Source organism: Phaethon aethereus (genome assembly GCF_964289735.1).
Source record: "Phaethon aethereus genome assembly, chromosome: 28".
Taxonomy (NCBI): domain Eukaryota; kingdom Metazoa; phylum Chordata; class Aves; order Phaethontiformes; family Phaethontidae; genus Phaethon; species Phaethon aethereus.
In genome coordinates this window covers 1,974,994-1,996,302 of record NC_138604.1, presented here as the reverse complement: position 1 = coordinate 1,996,302, position 21,309 = coordinate 1,974,994, and the positions used below count along the sequence as shown (strand labels likewise).

Sequence of the window (21,309 nt, the reverse complement as noted above, 5' to 3'; positions counted from 1 at the left end):
GGGGCCGCACCCCGAGGAACCCCGGCCCGACCCCCCCCACGCACAGGGGGGTGACGCGGCCGCCTCTCACGTCCCTTTTCGGAAAGGCGGCAGCGCCGTGACCCGGGGGGTGACAACGGCGGTGGGGACAGGGCTGGGCTGTCCCCAGAGACCGGCTCCTCTCTTACGTGTCTCCTGCTGCTGCTGGAGGGGGGGGGTCCTGGCTCAGCAGAAGCTTCTCAAGCAAAGACGTTGCCGCCCCCAGCAGGAAACGCAGCCTTGGGGCAGGGGACGGGACGCCCTGGGCGCTGCGAGCCCAACCAGGACATTCCCAAGCTAACGGGGACCTTGTCCCCTCGATTTATAGCCAGGCAAACCCTCCTCGGGAGGAGCAGCCACCCCAGCTCGGCGCCGCTGGGGACAAGGGCTCGTCCGCACCCCGGGTGCGCTGGCCCCGTGCGGTAGCCCAGCCCAGCTGGTATTATTGACACAACAGCAGGCAGCAACAGGCAGCATCTGGCTCCTTCTTTTACTTATTGCACCTGGTTTCCAGGGAAAACAAGGGCTGGGCAGCGGGGACCAGCCCAGGGGCTTCAGGGACCAGCACCAAACCCTTGGTGCCGCAGGAGGGGAGAGACCCCAGCGGCCGCGACCCACGGCCGAGCCCGGCGATGTCCCCGCGGGGAAGGTGCGTGGCTGGGTGTGGGTAGATTTGCATGTTCACTCTCTCCAAGCCGGTACGTAGAGCCGAGATCAAGGCTTCGCGCTCGCAGCGTTGGAGCGATGTCACCCGGCCGCCCGCGTCCCCGCGTCCCCTGGCTGCTGGCCCCGCTCCTCGTGGCGGCAGGTAAGCAGGAGGGGAGGGCAGCGCCCGCGCTGGGAGGAGACCACGGCTGATCCAACGCTTGCGACCCTCATTTCTCAGTGACCCCCATTGCTCAGCGACCCCCATTGCTCAGCGACCCCCATTTCGACCGGGTAGCGGTGGGAGAGAGCTGGGAAGTGCGGCTTTTGGTCCCAGCTGCAAAATGAACGCTAGCCCCAGGGGTTTAGAAAAATATGTGAAATATTAGAGGGGACAACAGGATTTCCCTCTGCAAAGGAGCCGGGAACGACGCACCGGGGCACCGGCGGTTCCTCGGGGCGCGAGCCGGGGCGCACCGATGGGCGAAGTGACGCGGGGTGTTGCTCGCCTCCCCTCCTCGCTTTACTGCCGGCATAAATGGGCCCCCGAGAGGTTTACGGTCCCCGGCAGGGCTGGGACCGCGGGGCCAGCGCCTGGGGCTGTTTGTTCCTTCTTCTGCTCCGTGGCTGCTGCCGGGCGCGCTCGGCACGGCCAGCCGGCGACAGGAAAAGGGAAAATTAATTTTGGTGAGTTATGGAGGGAGGCAAGGAGGAGCGACGTCCCTTCTGCTTGCCTGCGTGTTTCAGCGAGGAAGAAAAGGGAGGATGAAGGGTGGCTTGGCCCCAGGTTGCTCCGGCCGTGCCGCAGCATCACTGCTACGTACCCGCTTCCTCGGGGAGGGGGATTGCATCCTGTAGCTGTCGGGGGTACCTGGAAAAGGCTTGATGGGTGCAATGAGGTGGCAGGGGCTGGGTGCCGCCCGGCGTTTAACCGTCACCCGGCTGGGACACGGCGCTGCCGCGCTCTCGCTCCCCATCACCGCGCACGGCGGCTGAACCGAGCGCGGCACGCCGCTGGCGCCCGATGCCGTAGAACCCAAATGAATCCCCAGCCTCTGCACCCAGGAGAGCGCATGCCCTGAACGAGGAGGGGGCCCACGGCCATGCCGGCACGACGGGGCGATGAACCCCCCCAAGGCGTGCGGTTTGCCGGCTGCCGGCCGGCCGCGCAGTTCCCCTCGCCTCGCCTTCCTCTTTGCAAACCAAAGCGGCTGCGGTGAGCAGGGGGAGAGGCCAAAGATGGCCCCGAAGCGAGCAGCCTGCGAGCTGGGGCGCAGGATGGGCCCTGCGCCACGGGAACGCAGCCAGCTGCTTCTGGGAGCATCTCGCCGTCACCCCAGGAATAGGGCGGCTGCACCCCAAAAGTTCAACACTGAGCTGCCCCTGGATGGAGGGTCCCTGTCCCCATCGGGACCCGCGGGGACATTTCCCGAAGGTTTAACCTCAAACTTGCCCTGGTTTGAGCTCACTTGGGCGCAGGCGAGGTGGGGAGAGCATCCCTGTCCTCTCCGGTGAAGCCCTGGCTGGTCCCTACGGTGGGATGACGCTGGGTGACACCAGGACAACAAAGGACGATGCTGGGGAGGCACCGTGAGCGCCCAGCGTCCCCCCGGCCCCGGGGGATGCCCAGTGCCGCGCGTGGGACCCAGCCGCTGGGGATGCTGGCAGGGAAGGCGACGGGTGTAGGATTAAATGAATCATCTCAGGCGAGCGCCGCGCTCTCGTGACTAAGGCACAGGCGGGCGGACGCCCACAGGTACCTCGGGTGGGGGCCTGTGGGCAGGAACAGGGGGTCTGCTGGGGGGTCTCCATCCTCCAGATTATCCCTGTTCCGGCCAGGCGCCGTGGCCACCCTGCCCCGGCAGGTGAACGGCGTCCTGGGGGGGTCCGTGCTGCTCTCCCCGGCTCTGCCCCCCAACAAGACGGTGAAGGAGATCGAGTGGAGCTTTTCAGCCGGCGCCGGTGCCACCATTCAAGTGGCAGAGTTCGGCCCCGGCGGCTTCGAACGCCCCGACCCCAAGGACCGGTTCAAGGACCGGCTGGAGATGTTCAACGAGACGGCGCTGAAGATCGGGGCCCTGGAGCGGGGCGACAGCGGGCTCTACGGGGCTCGGATTAAGCTGCACCCGGCGCTGGTGGAGGATCAGTCCTTCACCCTCTCCGTCTACGGTGGGTGGTGGCAAAGCGGCGGGCGGCGGGGATGGGACCGGCGCGTGGGAGAGGCAATAAAACCCTTCTGCGCCCAGAGTTATCAGCGCCTGGGAAAGGGGAAGAGAAATTGCTCTCGCTGCTGAGCATCTGTCACAGGGATTTTCCTGGGTTTATAACTAACCACTGTCCACCCCCATCTGCGCTTCCCTTCCCCGCACCCTCTCGCTGCCCCTCCGGCACAGCTCGCCCTCCCTGGGGGACCCAGGGTGTCCCCAGCGTGTCCCAGGGGTGTCCCAGGGGCGTCCCAGGGTATCCCCGGGCAGGCTGGGTCCTGTGACAGGGTTGATTTGCACCTTAAACAGGGCCGGTGCCAGCGCCGGAGATCCAGCACCCGCAGCTCTCCCTCACCGCCCAAGGGTGCAACGTCACCCTGCGGTGCTGGGTGCCGGCCGGCAGCGGTGCTGAGGCTGCCTGGCAGCTCAGCAGCCCCCCCGGGACGCCGTGGGGACAGCTCTGCGAGGACGGCCGGACGCTGTGCCTGGCCGTGCCCCGCAGCGCCTTCAACTCCAGCTACACCTGCGTGGCCCGAAATCCCGTCCAGGAGCGGAGCGTCTCCATCCGCATGGGCTCCCTGTGCCGGCAGCAGGGTAAAACCCCCCCCGGCACCCGGTGCCACCCGCCCGGAGGGGGTCCTGGCACCCACCATGGCTTGTCCCCGCAGACACGCGTGGCTGGCGGAGGTGGCACGTGTGCCCGGCGCTGCTGGCCGTGGGAGCCTTGCTCGGCATCGTCTGGCTGTGGAGGAAGAAGAGGAGGAAGAAAGCAGCTGAGGGAGGTGGGAGCTGCCAGGTCGAGGCTGTGTCCTCGCAGCCGGGATTGCTCGGGAAACAGAGCCGGGAAAGAGGGAACTGGCTTTTTCCTTTACTGTGGCTCTGCCCGCCTGTCCCTGCCTGCCCTGCCTGGACCAGGGCAGCTCCATCCCCGCCTTCCCCACGTCCCAGCTCCCCCCCGGCACCCCTCGGCTCACCCCCGCCTGCTCCTCTCTCCATAGCCGCCCTCGCCTCCCCCTCGAGCAAGGATGCTCCACCGGAGCCGTCATACGCCAAGATCCAGAGGAGAACCCCCCGGGAGGTGGATGAGCGGGTGAGGCTGGGGGGCCGGGGCCAAATTCGGCTCCTGGCCCATTGCACGGCGATGCCGAGACTGAATTTGGCTCATGCCAGGACCGGGCTCCGGCTTCCAGCCCTCCCCTCCAGGCGCTGTGGCTGAGGGTCCCTCCATGTCCCCTAAGTCCCCTGAGCTGGGGGACGCACCCTCCTTCCTCAGCCCCAGCGCCCTGCAAGCGGTTCCCGGCATCTCTGAAGCTCCTCGCGCTTCACCGGGGGTGGACGGGGAGGTGCCGCAAGGGGACATTGAAGGGCACTTTCCAGGGCCACCATGTCCCCAGGGGCTCGTCCTGGCCGGGGAGCGGCCGTGACCGTCCCCCTGCCGAAGGGCCGACGGTTCAGAGAGGATTCTCCCTCTTTTCTGGCCCCACGCAGCAAGACCACCCCACCACCATCTACTGCCAGGTGCAGGCAGGCGCGGGCAGCTGGGCCCAGACGCTCGCCTAGCCGGACATGGCCGGTGACTACCGCTGGCGCCACGTCCGTGCTGGCACCAGGGGGGCTCCGTCCTTGTCCCACCACCCCTGGAGGGACCCGGCTCTGTCCCCGCACTGACTGTCCCCGCTTTGTCCCCGAGCAGGACGGAGCAGCAGGACGGGGACCACTGACCCTCCATGACACCGGGCAGGAGCAGCCGCCGCATGACACTGTGGACCGATGGGCACTCATGTCCCCCCACCATGATGTCTCCTCCTGCCCCCTCCCTGCTCCGTGTCCCCCCCACCTCTGCTGTGGGAGCAGAGCCGGACACGGGGGGGGGTAAGTAGCGTCCCTGGGGCCTGCCGCATCCCCTTTCCCCAAACCCAAGAGCAGCCCTGCCGGGACAGGGGTGCAGGATGGGCTCAGAGGGGGTCCAACCCCCCACATCACCCCTTGGCTCACTAGTGACCCCAATAAAGACGGGTGAAGGCGAGGTGTGGGTGATTTATGGGGGACAAAGCCCCCCTCCCCCGGGGTACCCAGGGCCGTGGGGGGTCTGCGGCCTGGTGGGGGTCCCGGGCTGCCCTCCCTGCAGCGGGGTGGGGGGCTCTGGGTGGTGGGGGGGAGGACACGTGTGTGTATGAGAGCTGGGAGGGGGCATGGGGTGACGCTCAGGGCTGGGGCTGGCACCGGGTCCCAAACCGGTCCCCCAGGAGCTGCAGCAAGGGGCGGGGGGACGGGGGGCAGCACCCACGGCTCCGTGCAGCGCGTCATCACGGGGTGCCCCCCCCCCGCAGCGTGGGCCCCCCCTGCGGCCCCAGCTGCCTGTGCCCCACGGCCGGTTCCCCCCATACAGCCCCACATGGTCTGGTTCCTCTGCAGACGGGTCCCGGCACAGCTGGATTCCCCCGCAGCCAGACCCCTCACCCCCACCGGGCCCTTCGCTTTTCGCCCTCGTTTGTCCCCCGCCGCCACCCGTCGCCGCGCCGAGGCGGGGCGGGGCGGGGCGGCGTGGCCGTGCGTGCGCGCTCCCGCCCGCCCGGGCCGGAAGCGGAAGCGCGTGGGAGCGTGCCCGGAAGTGTGTGGGCGGTGGCGGCGGTTCCGGTTCCGGCGGCCGTGCGGGGGAGGCAGCGGCGGCGGCGGCGGCAGCAGCGAGGCGAGCGGCGCGCACCCCGCATCGGCACCGCGGCCCGGGCGCGCTCCTCCGCCCCACCGCACCCGCTTCACCCGCCGGACCCGGCCCGGCCCGCGCCGCCCCCGCAGGTGGGTCCCGGTGCCGGGAGCGGCCGAGCCGCCGCCACCGCCGCCTCCCGGCCTCTGGCGGGGCCGCCCCGTGCGCGTAGGCTCGGTAGTGCTGTGGCCCGGGGGACCGGCTGCTGGCGAGGCCTTGGCGGGGCAGGGGCCGAGGGGGCGGGTTACCGGAGGCGGGAGGGGGGAGCGCGCGACGTGGGTGCCCCCGGGAACCGAGGGGCTCTCGGCGAGGCGGAGGCCGCGGCGGGCCCGGCTACTGGAGGCCTTTGGCGTCGGAGATGGGGATACGGGAGGAGGCGCCTGTGGGAGGCCTGGGGGGTGGGGGGAGCGGGGACCCCCCGACTACTGGGGGGGCGCTCGGCGGGAGGGGCTGCGCGAACGGCGTACGGATACGAGGAGCCGTAGCGGTAGAACCTCCCGGTAACGGGAGGCCTCGGTAGGTGGGAGGCCGGTGGGGGCGTTGGGAGGATGGGCCCGTAACCGGGAGGGTCCGGCGGGGGCAGGAGGGGTCACCAGCGGGCCGGGCGGCTCGGTCCCGGGGGAGGGGAGTTAGCGGCGACGGGGAGGCGGCGGTGGCGGCGGCGGCCTGGGCCCTTCCCGGGGCTGCCCCGTCGCGGGGGGGGGCGGCGGAGCCGTCGCTGCCCCGCCCGGGGCAGGGGAGGGAGCGGCGGGCGGGCGGGCAGGCCGGGGCAGGCCGGCGGGAGGGGGCGGCGGCGGCGGCGGGCCTGTAACGGGAGCCCGGCAGCCCGGGCCCGGCCGCCGCCGCGGCGCCTCGTCTCCTCCTGGCAGCCATTTACATGCTTTGAACATTTCAAAGCAGAAAAGCCCGGCGGGGACGGCTTCTCCCGGGGGCTCGTCTGGCCCCAGGCCTGGGGGGCTCCCCTGGAGCCGGCACTGCCGTTGCTCACCGGAGCCCGGTTTACCTTTTCGGGGTGGGTGGGACACGGCTTGATTTCCCAGGCGCTGGCAGGTAGTAGTGCTTCGCGCCGAGCCCACCTAAAGCGATTGGAATCAGATGTGCCGTCTCCAACGGCGATCGGGAGCCGGGATTTTATCCCCCTCCCTTTTCCCTTGCTGGTACATCTGGGCGAGCTCAGCAGCTTGTGTATTTTGGCAGCGGAGCCTGTCTAGTAACAGAAGACAAACTGTGTTTGGCTTGTTTTGTCTGTCTGACGGCCGCGCCGTGCCGCCGCGTTTCGTTCGCCGGCTTTAACGGCGGGGCAGGAGGGAGGCAGGGATTAAACGCCGGCTTTTAGCGGCTGGGTGGAAAGACGGACGGGGATGATTATGCTCGGGGAGAGCCTGGGTAGCGTCTCTGGGGACGGGCAGGGTTACGGCTCGAGGTGGCCTCTCCGGAGAAATTCCAAGTGCCTCCTGCAATAATGGCGTGTTGATGTCGCTGATGCCCGATTTCCTTGTGTTTTGCAGTCAGCAGGAGGGAGAAAATGAAAGCAGGCTGCAGCATTGTGGATAAGCCAGAAGGAGGAGGAGGTAAGGAAGTCTAAAGGCCGAGTTGTTCAGCTGTTACAAATTCTTTTCCCAGGATAAAGGAGCTCAGGCGGGATTAATTCCACCTCTCCCCAAAGCTCCCGTATGTGGGCAAAAGCCACGTGCGAGTGAGGATCGATCAGATGTCTGCTCGATGGGCGAGTTTTTGAGAGCTCTGGGTTTAATATGCAAATAAATCTCCCCGGAGGTGTTTTATTTGTAAGGATTTGGGATCTCTAAGGTGGATCTCCTCCGGTCGGGTACAGCTCGTGCGTGGTTTTGTCTCTGTCGCCGCCTGCGATAGCGGTGTGGGTGGCATTGGAGCATGATGTGACTTCTTCCATGCTGCCGGAGCCTGAAAATTGTGACTGCGATGATTTGGGGGGGGAAGAAAAAAAAAGAAAAAAAAAAAAACACAAACAAAAAAAAACCCCCTCGCTTTAGTAGTTGTGCTGGGAAACTATTCCGAGAAAGCCAAACTTGGCAGTCGCTCAGAAACATCTGCCGGCGCAGTTGAAGCTGGAGCGGGCTGCCGTGCTCTGAAATAAGGGGGAGCTGGAGTTGCTGAGCACTACCCGCCCTCACCCCCTCCCCAACATCAGCGCACCAAATGCTCAAATCTGGGTTATTCGCCTTATTTCAGCCACCTGGAGTCCAAATTGTAGTGATGCTAATGCTTTTGGACTCCTTTCCACTGCTTCTCACGCTTATGTCCTTTTCATTTTTACCATTTTTTTGTGGTGTTTGGGGATTCTCCAAGGAGAGGGGGCTAAAATGAGTAAGAAAATGAGGAGTAGAGGAGGAGAGTCGGGTTTCTCTGCTTCCACACTGAATGTTTAATAGAATTACAGCCCTCAGCGATGCTCTGTGGTCTTGCTCTGGAGAAAACATGATAAATACGCAGTAGAGCTTGGCAGTTGTGAGCTCCTATCGCTGTCTGAATGATTTTTTTTTTTTTCTTTTTTTTTGGCCCTTTCCAAGGTTATCATTTCCCAGAGTGGGCTTACAAGACCGAGTCCAGCCCCGGCTCCCGGCAGATCCAGTTATGGCATTTCATCCTGGAGCTGCTGCAGAAGGAGGAGTTTCGCCATGTCATTGCCTGGCAGCAGGGCGAGTACGGGGAGTTCGTCATCAAGGACCCTGACGAAGTGGCCCGGCTGTGGGGTCGGAGGAAATGCAAACCCCAGATGAACTACGACAAGCTGAGCCGGGCGCTCAGGTGAGCAGAAGTTTCCGTGGAGGCGAGGGGCTGCTCGGAGCCCTCCTTCCACCCATCCCTGCCTCATTTGGGTAACTGATGGTAGATATTTAGTCCCTGGTTCAGTGGCACCTGCCTTTCTGGGAGGTTTGTATCAGATTTTGAGTTCTGGGATGCCAGATTGCTCAGGTAGGTCTGACTGTACTTGGGTGTGATTAGAGAGACCGGGGAGGGAGTCTCTGGTTCACCGGGCCGCGTTCTGCCTCGCAGTGTAAATTTACACCTCTAGTTTAGGTTGTTATTATCAGGATGGCTTTCTTCCGGGGAGGTTTTCTCTTTTCTCAGCTTCCATTGCTGCTGCTGGCTTGAGCAATGAAGGTGTGGGAGGAAACCAGAGGTGTTCCTCTATTATCACACCATCAAGGGTACCGTTTCAGAGAAAGCAACTCCCCTTTCTAACATAATTTGTACTTGCCTCTTTACTGCTAAATGTGTGCGAGGCAGAGGTTTGGTGTCAGTCCCACGGCAAGGGCCTGGACCGCGTGTTTCCCGAGCCCCGATGACACACATTTCTACCCTTAGGGACACCTCTGGCCACCAACGTCCCCTTGTGTGAGCCAGGGGCTGAGCGGTCCTCACTTTGTGCTTCACGACTCCAAAGCTTTCAGTACAACTTTGCCCTTTTTTATTTACACCCTTCCATAGGGTTGGGGTTTGGTATTTTTTTTCAGTTTTGAAGTCAGACAGTGGAAAACTAGCACGACCCTCTGAAGTATTTCAGCATTTCAAGGCCTGTCACCTGCAGGAGTGGCTGGGTTCCTGACAGGTTTTGGCATTATCAGTCTGTAACGTGGACTTCGCTGCGTTACGCCCTCTGATACCTCCTGGGTGGAGCTGACAAAGGCAAACAAGGCAGCAAACACAAGAGTCTCATACTGGAACAGGAAGGAAACAATAAATCGAATAGCACCGAGGCTGTAACTGGTGCCTGGCAGTGGAAAATAGCCTCCACCTGCCAACACCGATCACGTCTTGGCATCTTGGTGCCGAGCATGACAGCAGCGGGGCAAGAACACTGCGGGTATCGGCAGCCGCTTTGGCTCGGGACCTGTGGCTCCTTCCCCGCTCCTGCTCGGAGCTGGCCCCGCTTTGTTTGGTGCGTGCTGTGGCAACAGGCAGCGAGTGTTAACCCGCCTCCTGACAGCAGAGAGCTGTGGCGATGATCGGCGTGTAACACCTTTGTTTGTACAGCAGTATTAGGAGGCTGAGGACAAACAACGGTGGTGTAAGTGGGGAGGAGGCTGCGGTGGGGATTATACCCGCTGTCTGTGTGGCCAAGTCCTCCTGCTGTCATTTGGTGCCATGAAGGTGAGGCAGGGAGGCTGGCCGGCGATAGGGGCTGGCTCCGAGTGCCTGCCCTTCGCAGCCCCGGTCAACATTGCGAAGGCGAGGGGGTGTTTTTAATCCGAAGGTGCGAATGGGTGAACAGAAGGGAAGCGACTTGCTCATGGGCATGAGAGGAGCAGAAACCAGCTCTCCCGATTTCCAGCCTGATGCCCTGTACACTGTTACAATAAGCCATGCAGATTGCAGAAATAAAAAACAAATCTGAGACTCTCTGGATAGTTTGGTGCCTTTTGCTCAGCTCCCTCATTGCACTGAGTTTCGTTCTGCCCCAGCCCAGGTACATGTTCCCCTCTTTCCTGTGTCGTAGCACAGGTTCACCCAAATTTTCCGCTCCTGTTCAGACTTCCGTAACATTCCCTGGCAGTCACAGCCCACGTGGAGCGACCGTGCATGTTTTGCTGGCTGCGGGGCACTTGTGCGGATGGGAATAGGGGGGTAGTGCCAGCACCGTGTGGGGTGCTTGTAGGAGACCCCCCAGCCCATTGGCACTGGTCCCAGTTTGGACAGGGGTGAGAACAGCGTGTACAGGCTTGGCCTGTCGTTCAGCTTCCGCTTCCTTTCAGGATCTCGCCTTTTCCCACATGTTCTAAGGAACATAATGACCTGGAAAATGGTTTGAAACCTGCTGCTAAAGAATGTGTTGTAAAATGAATGGGTGTCACTTGGAAACTTCCCGATCGACTAATATTTTCTTGTACTAATAACATAAATTCTCTGGGCAACTTCACTTTTGTAGATCAGTCCGAGGTGGATGTTGATGGCGTTAAAAGAAATGAGACCCTTAAACATATCACCACATGCTTTGATCGATCTCTCTAACTTTTGTTAACAGATACTATTACAACAAGAGGATTCTCCACAAGACAAAAGGCAAAAGGTTTACCTACAAGTTCAACTTCAACAAGCTGGTGATGCCCAACTACCCATTCATTAACATTCGGCCTAATGGTGAGTAGGGGGTCGGGGCTGCTGCTTTCAACTGTCCCCACTCCTGGCGTGTGGAACGGGGCCGGGTCCGACCCCGCAGCCTCTGCAGATCCCCTATCAGTCATCTCCTGCGCTTGAAAGACTGTCGGGGCAATCAGTGCTGCTGCGGTGGGAATGTCTGGACGTTGATAAAGCCTTATCTGGAGCGCTCTTTCCCTCGGGTTTGTCCCAGACGCATCTGTGGTCGTCTTCAGGGGAGACTGGAGGCGTTTTGGTTTCCTATTTGAGCTTGCTTGTTGGACTGTCTTTATGGGTGCCACGGGTTTGCTTTGCTTTGCTTTGCTGTCGGAGGGCAGGTGTCCTTGGGGATAAGAGGGTTTTAGTTCTGTTGCAGGGACCTTGCCTCACTCACATGCTTGTAACGTAAGTTTATGGGGCCATATAAATGTGACCCTTCGTGACAAGGAGCTTAAAGGTGCATGGCGAGGCATGCATGTGAGCGCTATCAGAAAGTTCGCAGCTTAACAGCAGTTTGCTCTCCTCCCTGCTTCTGCAAAGGCCCCTTGTTTGCTTCAGTTCTGCTCCTTTTCTGTGAAAAGGAACTTTTCTTAACCGACTTCTATCTAGAGTTCAGAGGAACGTAATAGCGAGCGCAGGGCAGTTTCTAGAGAAGAGTAGTAACTCGTCGGAGTTTGACTAAAATCACAGGTATTTGTCGATTCTCCCTGGGGCAGAACGGTGTGCTGACATTCAGGAGAACGAAAAAGAGTTTGGGAATGGAGCGTAATTGTTCCCTGCTCATCCTAAAAGGCCTTTGAGTCTCTTGCCAGGAGCTGTAGCAGGAGTTCACTCTGGGTTTGTCCCAGAGTCAGCAGTACTGCTGTGGTTTCTCTGGAAGAGGGTCCTTTGTTCGCAAGATCCCTTTTTGCTGGAGTTATTCCCCCCACACACACCCCATAGCTAGATTTCTACAGCCAGGGTGATTGCCTGCATAACTGCACAGCCACCACGCAACCAGGGAAATTAGTGGCCATCAAGTCCATCAAAAAAAACCCTTCTGGAAGTCATTACAGCGAGGCCTGAGACTGCAAACTCTCCACAGCAAAGAAAGCGCGAGCGCAGAGGCGCCTGAACCAGCCTTTCTCACAGCACTGTGTGCTTAGTTCTCACCTCGTGAAGAGTGCCCCAGGGGGAGCCTTGAAGATTCGTCTAGCAGGGAGAGAGCAGGGGAAAGTGGGGATTGAATGTTGACTCTGAAACCCCGGCGGCTGAGAAAAACAGGTTACGTGTGGGCAAGAGTATTTCTCATCGGCGTTCGTGTAGCCTGTGCCTACGTACGGTGGTGACTGCTCGTTGATCTTGGCAGTTGAGGCGACCTCCATCCCTCCCCGCCCCTGGGGAGTCCCAGCCGGGCGCGAGTGCAAATGTGATTTCAAGGCATTGTCTTCTAAGCAAACAGTAACCCCAAAACGGGGCCGGGAGAGTAGAAATATTCATAAAGGCGTTCTTCACCTGCGTGGGACACGCTGCCTTTATGGCAGTGGGGAGAAGGAAATGTATTCTCCAGGAGTCCTTAGCCAAAGCATGGGGGTGTAAGATGTAGTATGAAGCTGCGCTGCAAATCTATAATTACTTGCAGCAACGAGTCTGGGCAGTTCCAGCTCAATATTGCTCACTGCTGTTCCTTTTCCCTGTTTGCAGCCACTCCCTCCTATCTCTGGGGCATGCATTTAAAAAAAGAAGTTTGGAGAACTGGAATGCACTTGTCTAATTACAACCTGTTTTCTTTCCTTCTGGCTGGGATGGGGGTTGGGATATCAGACCTGTTTGGGGCACTGGAATCAGGTTTCTTCTCTCACTCGCGCGGTTTTGAAGGGAAGGGAGAATCGACGAGCGCGTTGCGGAGGTGAGAAAGCAGGTGGAAGAATTTGCCTCAATATGGCTTGTTACGGCACGAGTGAGTCGTAGACAGGCGACTCCGTAGGCACGGCGGTGGAAGAGGAGCCAGCGAGAGCTGGCAGCGTTACTGGCAGAACCGTTGGCGAGAAGACGTCTTCCCAGAAAAGCACAAATCAGTGACTTTCAGTCAGCCCCGAGAGCTTGAGGTTTACCAGCAGCGCTTCTGCCGGTGGCGTGCGAGCGCGATTGCTTAACCGTGCTCCTAACGCGCCGTCGCCGAGACGTTTTCTGGTTAAACCAGAGCGAGGAGGTCAGGGGAGGGCGTCCGAAAGTGGAAGTTACTGCAGTGGCACTGGAGGTTCACGAAACCTCAGCCAGGGCGGAGAGAGGAGAAGATTCCTCCCCAGCAGTGGCGAGGTTTTGAGGTGGGCAGAGGAGTCTGGAGCTATGCCGGGGAAGGGAGCAGATGGGAAAGGCACCTCCCATCTAATCGTCTGCTGCGTTGTTGATAGCACATGGTATTTTTGTGTTAGTCTTCCAAACGCCTGCGGGTGCAGCCCGAAAAGCAGCTCTTTACCTGTGATTTAACTCCCTCAGCAACTGTGCTTTTAACTCTCTCCCGTACTCTTTCTCCTTTCCCCTTCCTGTCCCAGGTGTTGTGCCGCAAAGCGCTCCTCCTGTCCCCACGGCTTCGTCCCGCTTCCATTTCCCACCGCTGGACAGCCACTCTCCCACCGACGATGCCCAGCCCAGTCGGTTCTCCGGTGGGTCCCTGGTCCCATCCAACCCAGAAGCGTTGGGTGACGGCGGCGAGAGGAAGCCGGACATGCCGGAGCTGGAGGACGGCTCCTCGGATTGGCGCCGTGGCGTGGATCTCATGGCCTCGCGCAACGCCGTGGGCGCTGGTAGCGTCAACCACCAGAAGCGCAAGCCCGATATTATGCTCCCTCTCTTCACCAGGCCCGGGATCTACCCGGATCCTCACAGCCCCTTTGCCGTGTCCCCTCTGCCGGGGCGCGGCGGGGTCCTAAATGTCCCGATCTCTCCTGCGTTGTCCCTGACTCCCACCCTTTTCTCCTACAGCCCCTCTCCGGGCCTCAGCCCCTTCACAGGTAGCAGCTGCTTCTCTTTTAACCCCGAGGAAATGAAACACTACCTGCATTCGCAAGCCTGCTCCGTCTTCAACTACCACCTGAGTCCGCGGACTTTCCCCCGCTATCCGCTCATGGTGCCACCACTACAGTGCCAAATGCCCCTCGAGGAGCAGCCCCAGTTCCCCATCAAGCTACAGCCGCCACCCGTGGGGCGCAAAAACAGAGAGAGACTGGAAAGCGCTGAGGAGCCGGCGGCCCCCCAGCTAGCTACTCCTCCTCCCAGGGTCAAGGTCGAGCCCGCGATGGAGAAGGAGGCAGAGTCCGAAGAGCTGCCAGCGAAAGGAAAAGACAAAAGTGAGAGAGAGGAAGGCTCTGGCGTGGCAGCCAGCCTGGAAGAGGAGAAAGGGCCTGTGTTTGCCAGACCAGCTGCCCCATCATGGCACCCAGCCCCACCGGCACCCAGCCAGGCCGGCTTCTCAGCCGAAGAATCCCAGGAGCAAGGAGAGAGCAGCGGGGAGAAGTCATCCCGAGAGCCTGCCGGAGACTCGGGAGCGCAAGAGAAGAGGGAGGATGCCCTGATGCCTCCGAAGCTGCGTCTGAAGCGCCGCTGGAACGGTGACCGACAGGCAGATGTCCCCGAGGAGCGCCAGAACGGCCGAGTCCACTGGAACGGGGCGCTGGGCAGCCCGCACCTCACGGCGGGTCCCAAGGCCGTGACGGCCACGGCTGCCTCCGACACCTAAGCCCGGGGGAGCCTCGCAGTCCGTCTGTGCTGAAAACATCTGTGTATTTATGTAGCAAGGTTGCAGAGCGTGGGGGGCGGGCGGGGGGCTGGGGCTAGCCTGGTTTGGTAATTCTAGAAACTAGGGGTTTTGTGTTCTTTGTTTTCGTTGTTGAATTGCAGGTGAGACGCGGTTGTCTTGCTCCGATTAGGAGAGGCGAGGGAAGCCGGCCGCCCTTGTGCGCGAGCTTCAGACCTTGCACGAACTCCAGCGGGGTTGAGGCCTCCACCGGGACGGAGGAACTCCAGACACGGTCCATTTTATATACGCTCTAGTATTTATAGAAGCAGGAATCTCCGAATTCATCTAGTTCCCCTTTTCTTCTTTTATATATATATGGAGCCTGGTGCGATGGTGGGAGAGGATTTCCTGCCCGTTCGAGACGTGCCGTGCGTCAGCCTCGGAAGCCGTCTGTATTTTGGGGGGCTGGGGGACGGAGCGAGGGAATATTGCACTGTCCGTGGAGCGGGGAAGGTTGCAGAAAGACGCAACTTGGAAAGTCGCCGGCGCGCCAGCAAGGTGGGACGCTGCTGGAGAGGGAGCCGCGTTCCCGGCGAGCGGATCTCGGTAGCGCTTCAGGATATGTTAGTCATCCTAGTCGCCTTTCTGAAATACTGCAGAAGCCATGAGCAAAATATTAAAAACAAAAAACAAAAAAAAAAAATCTTTCAGGGAAGGGAGTGGGGCGGGAAAAAAAAATAACCTAATGCCTTTAAATATACGCATTAAAATGTACCCTAGGTTTTTTTTTTTTTTCCCCTCTAATTGTATGGGTGGAGCTGGGAGTGATTGGAAGATTAACACTGAAATGATTGTGGTGAGTTCATAGAGAAGGAATGACAGGAGCTTTGTTAAATCTTATTTCCTTTGTTTGGTTCCCCTATCACTTTGACTCATGCCTTAACTACGTGTACACTTTATGCGAGCAGGGTCTATTGACAGAAGCAGCCTGTGTGAGAGCCGGATGCGTTCGCCCGAGGTTGGGTTTCGCGGAGGTTTCGGATTTTGCCTGATGACGGAGAAGCGATGGAGAAGCGCGGTGGTTGCGGGAGCGAAGGACGGCGGAGGGGCGGCCGTGCCCGCCGGGCTCCGTCTCCGCAGGCTGGGTCGAGTCAGGGTTCGCGGTGTAAATCTCGCTGTATTTTTGCTATAAATCTGCTATTTCCCTATGCAGCTGCGTTTCTCGTTAGGCTGATTAACTTAGGCTCCGGATTACACCGAGGAACGCGCTTGTCTCCCGCTGCGCTGGGACAAATCCCTAACGATTCCTTGAAAGGAGCTTGGAAACAGCCGATCTCCACGGGGATAGAGCTGTATCCAGCGAGCGGCCGCTTATTCACGCGGTCGTAGGCGAGAGGCGTGCGCGGGCAGATTTCTCCAGCCGAGGACTCGGTGACTGTTGTAGGAGGGAGCGTGTGTGAGCACAAGATGATTTGCAAACGCTATTAGGCAGGTTCAGGGGGCTGGTGGGGCCCCGCCGATAGGAGATGCCGTACGTGGTACCCGGGAGCGGTCCCGGGGGATGCGGGAGCCGTGATCCGCTGACCTGGGCGAGCTCAGATGCCCCGGCCGGGCTCCGGACACCCAGCACCGAGCGCGGGAGGAAAGGGGGAAGGAGCCCCTCAACTCCGGACCCCCGGCCCCGGAGACGGGCGTCGGCGTGAACTCAGGAATTAGAAACACGAGGCCTTTCCCATCAGTAATGCATATCGTCACCCCCCTCGCGCCCAAGTGCCGGCGCCCGCGGGCGCCGCTCCCGTTCGGGCCCTTCATTTGAGGCAAAAAACCCACAAAAAAAAAAAAACAAAAAAAAAAAACAAAGAAACAACCCACCCCAAAAAAAGTTGAACTGTTGTTTGGCTTTAAAAGTTTGTAATCGGTCTTGGGGGCTGGGGAGGGAGGGGGTGTTGTCTTCATAGCCATTGCACTGCAAACCGGGAGCTCCGCGTTCAGGGATAAAGGACTCAGGTTCTCAGGACAACGGACCAGTGACCGGCGGCGGGTGATGGGCTCCGCTTCGGAGAAGGGGGGGCGGGCAGCCAGCCCCCCCGCCGGCGGCGTCACCCACGTCCCCGCCGGCTCAGGGGGTCACCTCAGTGCAAGGCGGGGGCTCCTCCCGACCAGACTTCACATTGCCTAGCAGCAGCCTCGGAGGAGGGCGCTTATAAATACATTTTAAATAATAAAATGGAAAAAAAAAAGTAAAAAAAAAAAAAATTATATTCCGATGTGCCAAAATATTTAAACTTGTAAAGTTTAAATGGTTGAAATCTCAACGTCCACCTGTATTAATTAATCAAGAGCATGTTAATGTTTAAACCATTTTTGCTTTGTTTAGTCATAGAGAATCTGTAGGAAAGAGACTTTAATCGGACAACCAGCAGTAAGCTGAGAGTTGGGGGGGGGGGGGAAAAACCCCACGACGCAGACGGGGCAGGGAGGATCAGCCACGCGTCTCCCCACGGCGGCGAGCCAGCCTGGCAGAACTTAACGAACTGCGGAGCCGAAACGAGCCCCGGGCTGGGGCCAGCGTGCCCGTCCCTTCCCCAAATCCAGGGGAGGATGAGGAGGAGGAAGAGACCCTCTCCAGAAGCATTAACCTCGGCGGCCCATCGCGTCGCCCTCGTCGCCTGCGGGAGGTTCCACCCCTTGCTCGGTTGTCCCTTGTTTTTTATTTATTCCATAATTATGTTTTTGTTTTTAAAGTAACTTTTTTTTTTCTCTTTTTGTCTTACGGATCCTGGTGGGTTTAAAAAAAATTTAATTTCTTCTTTTGGTTTGAAATAATCGTAATCAGATTGTTTAAAAAATTCGATTTTTTTTTTTTTTTTTTAGAGTGCTTTTAAGGAGAAAGTATTTACCGATAGAAAGTTGTGGGGCTTTTTTGTTGTTTTTTTTTTTTTTTTAAGAAAAAAACAAAAATCACTTTTCCTGACGCATGTTCTTTGACTTTACTAGAATTGATTCAGCAGGGATTAGGATGGATGCATACACGTACGGCGGGGACGTGGTTAGCTTGAGCTGTCTGTCCACGGAGAGCAGGATTGAACGTGTGTGTATATGTACATAACAATGTAAAGTAGTCTTTAAATACTCCATTGTGCAGTGCCTTTAGACGTTCCACTTTCTATAAAGTCTTCAAAAAAAAAAAGTTTGCATATATATATTATATATATATGATGTAATGTTATAGAAATATATGTATAATATACATATTTTTTTCCAGGGGTATCTGATAGCTCTGTATTTTGTTATGGAAGTTGAAAGAAAAAAAAAAAGTATTTTACCTCAAATTAAAAAGTTAAATAAACCTTTTAAATAAGCATTTCTGCTGGTAGCTGGGTTCTTGGGGGGGGGGGTTTGCTCTGGGGCGCGGGTGGTGCCGCTTGACCGGCGTCTCTCCGAGTCTTCCCTAGAGCCGAGGCTCCGGGTCCGCTGCGGATCAAGATGTTCTTGGCTCGATTTTTGGAGAGCAGCATCCCCTGCCCTGCCGCCGCCGCGCCCCTCGCAGCGTCCGAGCCCAAGGTAACCGCTGTCCCGTCCCGGGGGAAGAGCAGCGCTGCCACCGGGAAAGCCTCCGGTGGCGCCGGCAAAGCCTCCGATGATCCCGGGGGCAGCTCCACGAGGAGACCCCCGGCCCTGATGAGGACGGATGGACAGACGCGGCTTTGGCGGTGGGTGCGGCTTTGGGAAGCCCTGGGCTGGGACGGCCCCAGCTGCGCTCTTGTAAAGTCGGGTTTAGACTAAATTCAACTAAAAATGGTGGCTTAAATCCCCACCCTGAGATCAGCGCGGCTTTCCCGCGTGGCCAGGCCCGCTGCCAACGGTGCCTTTTTTATAGGATTTCTGCAGCGGGGAAAGGGGCTGGGACGGCGCGGCCGGGGACGTGCTGGCGTGGGGGATGGCAGCTCGGGGCTTCTTTTATTTCCTTTTTTTTTCTTTTCTGAGCACAGAAATGGATCTGTGTCAGGAGAGGATTAGGGGATGGAGCTCCTGGCTCTCAGCCCTGTGCTTACACCTTTCCGGGCCTTTCTTATTCCCATTATTATTATTATTATTATTATTATTTATCTTGCAAAGGAGAGCTGGGGCAGCGACACCGGGCACGGGGCAGCTCGACCCCCAGCACCCTCCTGTTCATGCCACGCTCTTGGAGGGACGGAGCTGCCCGGCCAGAGCTTTCCGCTCCCTTCCTTGGCCCCACAATTAATCTAATAAGAAGTATATTTAATTAAACACCCATTAATTCCAAGGACACACACTCCAGGGTCCCGACAGCCGGCTAATCCTCCTGGATTTTTTTAATTTACCAATTAGGTGGGAATTCAAGACGCTGTTTTTGCTGTTGCCGGTGGCCGAGCGCGCTGGCTTTGGCGTGGCGCTCCCAGGCCAATCTTGGGGGGGATTTGAGACGTTTTGGGGAAAAACAGGTCCTTTTTGGAAGTTTGCAGAAAAAAATAAAAATCCCATTGCACAACGAGGAGCCGGAGGAGTCGTCCCCGGCCCGGGGCTGCTGCTGGCCCGTGCACAGGATCAGGCCCCTCCCGGGGAGAGAGCGGCCAGGAAAATGAGGGGAAAAACCGCATTTTCGCGGACGCTTTTCCAGCTTCTTGATTAAAAGGGAAAACTGCAAATGCTTTTCCAATCTCGTGATGAAGACGAGCCCCTTCCAGCCCCGCTGAGGATTCCTCTGGAGCGGAACGCTGTCTGCTTTCCAGGGAAAACGAAGGGATATTTGAGCCCGAGCTGGAAAACCAAAACTTAATCTTTAGAAATTTCCAGCAACATCCAAGCGGGAATTTTCCGCAGCGGCCCCGGCAGCTCGTGCCGGCAGCCGACGGCAAAGCTGATGAAGAGCCCGTGCCGCGGTCCCGGCCAGGAGCTCCCTCCCTTCCCAAACCCCGGCACGGCCGAGAGCCAAGTTCAAAGCCTCGGAGCGATGCGGGGGCCGGGAAAGCCCCCCCCCCCGCCGCTCCTCCTTCCATTCCTGGGGCGGAGGGTTTTTTTGGGGGAGGGCAGCCTGTGATTCGGGACTCCCCGTCCCAGCCCCAGGGCTGAGCCCTGGGCTGCATCTTCCTCTGTGCCTCCTCTTCCTCTCCCTCCCCTCCTTCCCCCCCCTTTTCCCCCTTGCTCCTGGGGGCGGGGGGCTGCCGGTACTGATCCGGGCCGTGCCTCCATTTCGCCCTCACCCATCAGGTAATTGCTTTATCTCTTGCTCTCGCTCCCGGCCGACCCCCCCCCCAGCTCCCCCGGGGGGCCGAAAAACCGCGCCGGGGGTCGCGCGCCTTCGTCCGTTCCTCCCGGCATCCGGCCTCGTGTCTCCCAAGCGAATTCCCCCGTGGTTACGCCAAGCCGCTGGCATCCGCCGCGACCTAATGGGAGCAGAGTTCGGCCCCCCCCGGGGGGAGCTGGTGGCTCATTCCTGCCCCTCTCCTCGCACCCCCGGCCCCGTTTCGCCTGCTCCATCCCGAAACAGGTTTGGGGCGAGGTGACCCACGCTCTGCTCCGCTGCCCCGTGTCCTCGCGGCGTCCCCGCTGCCGCCCTCGCGTCCGGGGCGCTGGCACGGCCGCGGCTGCAGCCCCGCAGGGCGTCCGTCGGAGCCCTGGGAAAGGAAAAACAGGTTTAAGAAACAGCCCCGGGGGGTTTTCCCTTCTCCCTCGGAGGCACCCGAGCCCCGGCGGGGTCTGGGGCGGGGCAGGGTGGGGGTCCCCTGTCCCCGACTCGCTCCCCATCGCCCTGGGATCTGCCGTGTCCCCGCGCTCTCGCTTTGCGGGCGGCGAAGGCGAAACGGGAACGGGCAGCGCCGAGCGAGCCCCGCGGCATCACGCCGTGGCCGAGCGTCTCCCCGAAGCCGGAGCATCGTGCAGGGGAGCCCGGGGTCGCGGCAGGCTGGAGAACGCGGCGTGGGGGGGGCGGAAAACATCTCTCTGGGACTTTCCAAAGCTTTTTTTGGGGAGGGATGCCCGGCTCGGCGGGGTGGGGGGATGCTCCGGTGCAGCTGGGCGCGTGGGAGGTCCCCCCGCCGAGGGCAGCGAGCTGCAGACCCACTGGGGATTTCCCCACGCCTTCTCCACCCCACGTTCGCAAGTCCCCCGGGCCTTTTTTTTTGGCATCTCCCCCCCCCCAAACCCCGCACACCCCCAAATTTATCCCGGGGGTCTCTGCTCCGGGGGTCGGAGGAGAGCGGGAGCCTTCTGCTGCTGGAAGCACCCGAATCCACAGGTGCAATAAAACCCCAAAGCTCTTTCATCCAGTCCCAGCCTCCTCTTAATGGCAATTAAACCACCTCCAGCCCCATTCCTGCCTGGGGTGCTGTTAATCCTCCCTTGGCACCCGAAAGGCACCTCTGGGAGGCACGGCGAGCTGCTCCCGCCCGGCCGGGAGCGGGGATGAGCCTCGTCGTCCCAGCTCTGCGAAGCCCCGGGGCCTGATCCTGCCCGGCACGTGGGCTTTGCACGAGGTCGGCTGCAGCCGAAAAGGGGCCTGGAGGCGGCCGCGGTCTTGGGGGAGGCTGTGCCGGGGGGAGCGGGCGCTGGAGCGGGCGGCGGCGCGCAAAAACGTGAGCGAAAGGGTTTATTAGCGGGAGCCCGGCGGCGCGGTTGCTATCGGTCGGCGCCGCGGCCTCTCGCTCTTCATCTCCCCCTCTCGCCCCGTCCCTCAGCCTCGTCTCGGATGAGCCCCCTCTGCTCGTCCCCTCCTTCCGCCTTCCCTTTTCATCCTGCTTCTCCCTTTTTCTTTTATTTCCCTGCCTCGTTCCCCAGGTTTGGCCGCTTCCCTCCGCCCTGACCCCTCGGCTCAGCCGCCGACGTCCATGGCCGGCCCCCGGCTCCCGGCTCCCAATCGGGAGCTTTTCCCACCCGCC

The 21,309-nt window shown here is 60.0% G+C and overlaps 2 protein-coding genes across 2 annotated transcripts; both read left to right on the top strand.

The window, feature by feature from the left end:
* Window positions 1-762: 762 nt before the first annotated feature.
* On the top strand, window positions 763-4,291 carry LOC309414248 (uncharacterized protein; the record flags this gene model as incomplete). Its single annotated transcript, XM_082011545.1, is given in 5 exon segments — window positions 763-826; window positions 2,503-2,832; window positions 3,177-3,497; window positions 3,500-3,957; window positions 4,106-4,291. Coding segments are annotated over 5 exon segments (1,359 nt in total).
* Window positions 4,292-7,096: 2,805 nt separating this feature from the next.
* On the top strand, window positions 7,097-15,625 carry ETV3 (ETS variant transcription factor 3; the record flags this gene model as incomplete). Its single annotated transcript, XM_082011443.1, has 4 exons — window positions 7,097-7,142; window positions 8,121-8,358; window positions 10,577-10,692; window positions 13,224-15,625. 4 exons carry the CDS (start codon window positions 7,097-7,099, stop codon window positions 14,405-14,407), a joined length of 1,584 nt encoding a protein of 527 aa, XP_081867569.1. The 3' UTR covers window positions 14,408-15,625.
* Window positions 15,626-21,309: the final 5,684 nt, after the last annotated feature.